The sequence below is a fragment of the Pagrus pagrus genome, assembly GCF_965226575.1.
Source record: "Pagrus pagrus genome assembly, chromosome: 18".
NCBI classification, from domain to species: domain Eukaryota; kingdom Metazoa; phylum Chordata; class Actinopteri; order Spariformes; family Sparidae; genus Pagrus; species Pagrus pagrus.
Genome location: NC_140202.1, coordinates 16861365 through 16869700, shown reverse-complemented (window position 1 = coordinate 16869700; position 8336 = coordinate 16861365). Strand labels below are relative to the sequence as shown.

At 42.2% G+C, this 8336-nt stretch overlaps 1 protein-coding gene across 1 annotated transcript; it reads right to left on the bottom strand.

Annotated features, from left to right (window-relative positions):
- Window positions 1–1715: 1715 nt before the first annotated feature.
- Window positions 1716–3096, bottom strand: dio3a (iodothyronine deiodinase 3a). Its single transcript, XM_084380982.1, has one exon. The coding sequence runs from the start codon at window positions 3049–3051 to the stop codon at window positions 2266–2268; it is 786 nt and encodes a 261-aa protein (XP_084237108.1). The 5' UTR covers window positions 3052–3096; the 3' UTR covers window positions 1716–2265.
- Between the last annotated feature and the right edge of the window lie 5240 nt (window positions 3097–8336).

Below are 8336 nucleotides of genomic sequence, written 5' to 3'. Positions count from 1 at the left end.
TGATAAAATGGAGAAAAGTCCTCGTATTTGAGACGCTAGAACGAGAAAACAGCTGATATTTGTGCTCAGCACTATTAATTGATTAGCAAAACTGTTCATGTATAATGCTCTGCAGACTTTCCAATTCATTTGTTTCAGGTGACCCATCAGGTCCAACCTGTGTCCCCTCAGTCACTGATTTAGGGCACAGATGCTGGAAATGACTACATCTCCAACTCGCAAGCTGTTCCTGCAAAATAAAGGTGCTGCTTCTCATATGTGGACATAACGTGTCAAGGACGAGTGCTGATGGCCAAGGAAAAGAACTGGAAAGGTGTGATTTTGCTGCCACGTCACAGCTGCTGGGAAAAATAACAAACAAAATCCTTCTCTCATTAGTTACACTTGAGCCGAATCTAATTTGTTTCAAAGCTGTGATTCATAAACACTTTTCTCTGGTCAAATTTCCCACTTTAACAACAATGAGCATCCTTATTTGTCACTAAATTTGACCTTTTAAAGCCTGGTTGTGTTGAGTGTACAATGATTTATGTCCTAAGTTTGAACTTTTAGCCCTTGGTGGAGAACACGGACTTTATTTTCCAAAGTTGATCGAGAATGAAGGCATTGTGGACGCTGGAGAGGCAGGGAACCAAAGCGTCGGACAAGATGTCGCTCCGTATGCAGGTTGTGTCAGAGCTTTTATCCCAAGTCATCTGTGACCGAGGCATTGCCCCCGGTCGTCTCTACATTGTGTCATGACGCGTATCGGAAGCCTCTGAAGGGATTTTCCTTCACTTTTAGATGGTGTAGGCAGCAAAGCTGAATGAAATCCTTTCCCAAGAACACTAAAAATGGTGGTGATTTTAGTGGTATTGATTGTACGTTTAGGGTGAAGGCTCAAGAGAGCAATAAACCAGCATTAAATCAGCGCAGAGCTCCAGTATGCACACAGTTAAACGCCTTCACTCTCAGCACCGTGTTTCTGCTGGGATCGGTGTGTTAAGCCCTGAAAACATTTGTGTGTTTAGACCCTTATAGGTGGATATATCACTCAGCATAATAGGATCAAGTGTGATTATCCTCATTTAATTGTGGGAGGTCAAAGGCTTAGGAAGGGGCTGTGGAGAACAAAGCTGGGCAGTTTCGCCGCAGTATTAACCCAAGACCTGTAATCGCTGTCTGTACAGTTTTAAAAGGTGTCTGAGCACTAATCTGACATACGTTATTTCATCCTGATTGCAGACCAAACATGTCTGCAGGGGCAGAGTTGACTTCAGAGAAAGAAACTGAGCATTTGCTGTGGAAACGACTGCTGACGTAGAACAAAATCGTTTGAATTGAGGAAAAAAAAGTCAAATTAAAGGCTCTGTGCGAGCCGCTCTTCTCTTTGAGAAGAAGTTGGAGATTCTGGGAGATCTTATCCTTTCTGATTTAATATTTTCTGCTTCTCCACACCAATTTCATGGACTGCACCTTAAAAAAAGGGGACATTTCAAGAGGAATCCATGAGAGGCCTGTTGTGCTTTATTGTGCAGGAAATCATCTTTTTTTTCCCTCTTATTTTGTCTAGGAGAACAAATTACTGTAAAAATCCATACACAGCATGCTGTAACTGGAAAAAGGGACTTAGGAGGGGGGGGAGAAAAAAAAACACACCAGCTCTCTTCTTTGCAGGCAGACAACAATAATGCAACACAAATATTATTATTAATAATAATAAAACAGACGTGCAGTGAAAGAGTAAATCAAATCATTTTTATTGTATGAAAAATATATCCATAAAACGGAACAATATTTACAAAACAGTTGCGCCATGCAGGGCAGACAGCAGCACCTTCACCATGATCTCCAGTATAAAAAACATCAGTGTCGGTTCTCTGGATTCACACCGTTTAAAAACCGAACTTCACAACAATACTGACGAACACAGTGATGCGCACATCTCAACATCCTGACCGAGTCATTAAAGGCGCATTTACACACAAGAGAGAAGGAATAAAGACAAAACTTTTGACACACAACATACTTTTGTTCACAAGCGAACAGGGTCTAGACTAACCTGTCTGCGGGCGGGTCTGACAGGATGTAGAGAAGTCCGATATGACATGAAGGAGTCTACTGTATTACATCCTACAATTTACTGTGATCCAACCATATCAAAAATAAATACACTTAAACAATTATTGATGGAGTAAATCTATCTAGTTGGAGTTATAATACTGAAAAAAAATCTGCAGCATTTTTTTGTTCTCGACATAGCAGCTCTAAAAGATGAGAATCAATCTACACGTGAATAACTAGATTATTGGATTTTTCCAGCCTTTCTCTGTATTGATCCAGCCAGTCTCTGAGCTCTGTGATCCGATACCCTTCAGGTCCTCTGCCGCCCTGGTAAACTATCTTCCCCTCCTGCAGTATATAAAGTCTGTCGAAATAAGCTCCGTACGCGGCGTTGGAGGAGTTCTCCATGCTGTCGACCACCACCAGGCAGCCGGGCACCTCCAGGCGCATCAGCTGCGCAGCGTTCAGCCGGTCCTCCAGACACCGGTGTTTTGGGATCTGATAGGGTGCGTCAGTGCTCATCCAGCCGTCGGAGGGGTGCGCTTCCTCGATGTACACAACTAAAGAGTCTGCTATATCTGCGTTCTGCTGCACGACTCCCTGGAAAGCCTTGAGACGCGCCATGAACGGTGGTCAGGTGCAGCTGCCAAAGTTGAGGATGAGCGGTCTCTTTGCCTTTGCGTAATCGAGGATGCGGCTGCGCCGCTGATCCTCCAGCTGAACAACTTCGGTGTTGGGAGCTCCGTGTCCGAGATGCGCTGCTTTCAGAAAGTCCAGTTTATGGCCGTGCCACACTGCCTTGAGGGACTCCAGGCTGAAGAGACGATTGGAGTCGGATATGCACAGAGGAGGGTCGATGGCATCGTCCTCCTGCTCCTTCATCCTGAAGAAAACCCTTTTCCTTATGCATAAAAAGTCAAGCAGCCAGAACATGACTGCTGCCATCAGAAAGCGGGGCAGCAAGGCGAGACAGACTATTGCATTTTTAATAGCTTTAATAGTATTCATTATCACTTATCAAAACAACCCGAATTGTTCTTGTGCTGTGCCACGATCTTGTGGGTTTGAAGTTGGGTTACTTGCAACTTCCCCTCTTTATAAAGCACCGGCAGATTTGAATGAATCACACCCCGCCTCCAAACTGGGGCCGAGGCCTCACATGGTGGGGATTACCTTCTGTCAACTCCACAGCTTTGAGTCACAGCCAAAAGCCAAGGGTACAGGCGAGGGTGCGGCACAGCAGTGCGTTATTTGGAGAGAGCAGGTCATCTTCTTTCATCACTGGACTGTTAAAATGATCGTTTAAATCCAAACGCTCCGGCTGTGTGGTCGGTGAAATCGTTTAAATGTCCCTGCGCATCATGTCTGATAGCAGCCTAAAGTTGGAGCTGCTGCAGACTTTTCCTACTGCAATGACAAAGAGTGTTTTGCCGCAGCACATTTCAGCAGATGTGGACCCTGTACTCCACACATAGCCCTGGGTTGTATAAGTACTACAGTGTCCTCAAGTGATCCAGTGCCCAGCATGTGCACACTGGACTGTTTGTAATGTCATGTCAGTCCATATGTACCAATATAGCTCACATGTGTAACTAGGAGCCTATATTCACATGGAAGACTACACTCACACGTTTGAACTCCTCAGAAGTGCACATCCTATGTTTATAGTAAATGACATGATACTTCAGAATGGGGTCAGACTGCCAAGTAAGGTAAGAGTCAGAGATGGAAAGGGAACATTTCTTAGAGAAATATATTCCTGGTAAGAAATATAAATAAAAAAAGTCAGGAATCTGTGAAAAGCATAGATACTGATGAAGTCTAAAGAGAAATAATCCCAGCACTTAGAACTATTTGCTTATGTGTCCCGAATCCTCGGGCCTCTGCTGCGTCAACTGAAGTAACATATTAACTAAAGACACAAGCACAGACAGAGACACAAACACAGACACGCATGTACTGTACAGTACGCTTCCTGTCTGTCTGGGTGTGGGGACACCAGTACTCTGCAGCCTCAGGGCTAACAGCACGTAAAAAACATGTCAGGTTATGATTCAAAATCTGAAGTCACTCCACTTGTTTATACAAAGAAACATTAACATGCTTACTTTGCTGTGGTAAGAAATCTCCCAGATTCTTCCCTTTTATTTGAAAAGGGGGCCAGGATCATTTTAGAAATGTGTCCTGGCTGATGTCTGGAGGCTCATAAAACTTAAAAGAATGTTGAAAACAGTCTCTGTTGGTTGCCTGTGAGGTGTTTGAAGAGCTGCCCTTTTTTTTAAAAAAAGCAAACACTTTCTTCTCAAACTACTTTTCGTATGAGCTAATCAGAAAGTCCAGAAACAACTGTACTCTTTGCCCAGTGTCACCTCAAAGGACTTCACATACTGGGGGGTGTTTTTTTCATGCATGTCAATAATTTCTTGACATGAGATTACGTGGCAAAAAAGCATTTTTTTCCACAACGAGGTCACTTTTCTGAATTTTTGCACTCGGGAATGAAGGCATCAACCAATTATGTTGTGCGAAACAACCGCCATGTCACACAACTCATGGCAGTATATGACAGAGGACACAAAATTACAGAGCCAGTGTGCCAAAGGTGACTTAGGATGAGTGACCTCGATTGCTCCCTGCAAAAACGGACTGATATACAGTTCACGTGGGATTTACAGATGGTAAGCCTAAGCTGTTATATCCACTCGTGCTCTCCTCAAACCCACCAGACTTCTTTCATGAAAACAGTTATTTTCCTACCGCTGCCTCGATCAGTTGGTTTGTTTGTGTTTTGACATATTTAACATCTCAAATGAGACATATTATGCTCATTTCAGGGTCATCATTCTATTTTGGGTTACTGCTAGAATAGATTTACATGCTTTAGTTCTCAAAAAACACATCCTTTTTCTCATATTGTCCAATGCTGCAGCACTCTGTCTGAAACACGCTGTTTTAGCCCCGCTCCCAAATACCGGGTCTGCTCTGATTGGTCAGCTCACACACGCCTGAGCCAGCAACGCTAATAACAATAACAAAATTATGCAAATGTTTGACATGGTGACGTAGTGTGATGTCACAAAGTCACTGAATTAAAGACGGGACTACGTATGAGCTGTTCCAGGCACTTCAGGAGCAGTGTTTTCTGTGGGAGAGAGGAGCTTCTGTTGGCGCGGACTTTGGCCTTTCTAACTTTCAGGACCTTTAACATGCAGAAGGATCAATATAAAAAAAGAAAGGAGCAAAACAAAAAAAGCACAATAGGTCTCTCCTTTAAAAGGCCGGACTGGTTCCGGACAGGTGGCTGAGATGAACCCCATGAATTCCACCTCTCTCTACCTGTCAGCAAGCTGGTCAGTGCTGCAGTGCGACCCCAGAGACCTCTGGGTGCCCTGTTGGAGCTCTGCAAGCTGGCACTGTTTTTCTGCCAGTCCTGCTTGGCCTGCAGTAAGTATCATGTATGTATGTTTACATACTGGAGTTTAACATCGCAAATTCAAGTCGCTGCCGGTGTGAATTGCGTTGAAGCGACATATTCGCAGATCTGTACTTTGCATATTCGTGTCACTTATTCGTCACGTCCCTGGTGTGTAAAGGCCTTCAGTTTAAATATCGCTTGGACCAACCATCTCTCATGACATTGTAAAACATATTTTCTTTTTGCACTCACAACTTCACCTGTCTGGTTCATTCTGCGTTCTTGGACCTAATGCTCTCAAAACAATCTTTTACACTTTCTATTTCTATTCAGTCCGTCCACTTTTTCTCACCGCACTAGTTCCAGACACTCACTCCAGGAAACTCTTCAGAGAAACTCTGGAAAAAGAGTACATTTGAGAAATGTTACAGGGAGCCTTTTTCAAGGCAACACAGGCCAGACACATTTTAAAAAACACTTAAGAAAGTGCTGCGCTCACCGGGGGAGCCGAAGGACAACTCACAGAACACCGGTAAGAAACCACCCACAGAAATAAACACAACTTTTCAAGCTACAAGTGTAACAAGGCCACTAAGTAAATAATTCCCTGAGGAAAAGCAGAGACAGGGGCTAAAAGCCTCTTCTTATTTTAAGGAAATCTTTCACACATTAAGTCTGCTGCACACTTCAGCTGGTGCATGTGAGTTCACACAACAGGGAGTCTAAACAAGCAGCGGCTCAGAAGGCAGTCATACTGATATGCTGGGCAGTTTGTCTGCTATCGTATGTGTTGGGCTATCTTAAACCAAGACAGGCAAAAGAAAATACATGAAGACAGCTGAAGCAAGTAGTCAACTTATATGATGACACGATATCATGAAAATGTCATAGGCTACGTACCATGTTGACATATCTATAATACAGGTCACATCCCTTTCTGATTGCATGTATACAAGCTCACTTTCATTTCTGGCGGCCAAGGCTGCCAAGCCTGTGACTGCAGGTCAAGACTGTGTTCCAACATTTGTAAGCGTGACGCCACCTTTTATTTTTAAGGAGACTTTGGGACATTTCCAGCTGTGTTTACAGCAACAAAACCAGGTATTTTGAGCCAAAACAAGATTTTCCTAACTCTGACCAAGTAGCTTTTGCAGCTAAACCGAACCAGATCACAAACACACAGATGCCTGCACATACATTTTAACCATTGATAAGTTGCAACATAAAGAAATGTAAAGTTTCAACAAATCCGTGGTTTGCAGAAACTTTAATTGATTGAATTGCTGTAATCATGACTCATGTTTACTTTCAATATATCCTCTTCGTTTGTTGTCTCAGTCTTTAAGAGTTGTCAGCTCTCATGCCTCATGGTCCACTGCTGCTTTTTGCTCTAGAAAACATTCAGGCATTAACTTTTTCAACATGTGCTCTAATAAGCAGTTTTGTTTTTATTTATTTTTTTAAAGCATCATTATGTATAAAATGGGCCTTTTGTGTGATTTGGCGCCCCCCATAGTTGCTGAGTGCAACACCAGTCGTAAATGCAAATCCCAGGTCTGTAACAATTAGTCAGACATAATGTAGGTGCCGGCTACAAACAAAACTCATTACCTCATAACAATGTTACGTGTTGAAAACTTGCACCTTGAAGTAAACGTGTGTCAGGCTGTGATCGTACCCTCTCACTGAAGTTAAATAGTGCAGAAACAAGTGATGGGGGGGCAGATGGGGGCTGTCAAACGCTTAGCTGCAACTGCTACTTACCTAGAAATGCCAGGGATGAAGTGGGCTAAAACATAGGAAAGAACATACAAAGAGTGGGAGACTTTGAAGGACAGGATTCGATCTCTGCACTCTACAGATACTTTAATATTAGTTTGAAATATGTACACATCATGCATTTCTTTCTTTAAAGTAATATGTCACCTACCTCAACACTGTCCATTGATATAATTACTCGGCCGGTTTATTTTATGTAATTTCTTTACTTTCATTTTCACTGATTAACTTATTCTTTCCTCATATTTGTTGGCCAGTTGGTTTTGATTAAGTTCCTTTGAGTCGAGTTCCTTATGAAACGCTAAATAGATATCATACATATACTCTATATACAGTACATTTATGAAGGAGCTTCTTTCTTCCTCACATTAGGTAAAGTCGAGTGCTTGGGGCTTTTATTTAGAGTCCAGATGTAAAGGTTCTAAAGGAATCCGGTGGGAGAAACTGAATATGATATTCATAATTATGTTTTATTAGTGTTTTTGTGTTTTCCTTCTTACTTTATAATGAGCCTTTTACATCAATGGAGCAAGCCGGCCCTCTTCCACCATGTTGCCCTGCAGTGTTTCTACAGTAGAAGACAAACCAACAGGCTTGTTTTGTGCTTTCAGAGGCCACCGTACAGGAATGTGAGTCAAACGTGTTCATTTGGTTGCTATCTGTAACCTCACCGCTAGATGTCACTAAATCCTACTCTGGACCTTTGAACCATTATTTTTGGTCTCTTATTTTATAATAAACTTAAAAAATATGATTATGTATGTATGATGTGTACTTTTCCCCTTGAGAGAGAATTCTTTCAGTTGCACATTTATCTAATGGATACACAGTATTGACTAAATATAACTGGGGCAAATATTATTTTCTGTGTTTCTAAACTGAAAATGATGACAGAAAAAAATCAAGTATTCAGCTCTTCAGTTTGGTCGGCACCTTGAAAACAGATTGAATCACTTTGTTTTTGTGATTCACATCTGCCCTGATACCGCAATGATTACGCATCCACGTATTAAGTTACAATGCACTGTAGATGTGAAGGGAGTACGTATATCTTCATAACACACATGTCAACACAGAGATTAATGTTAATGAGTCAGTG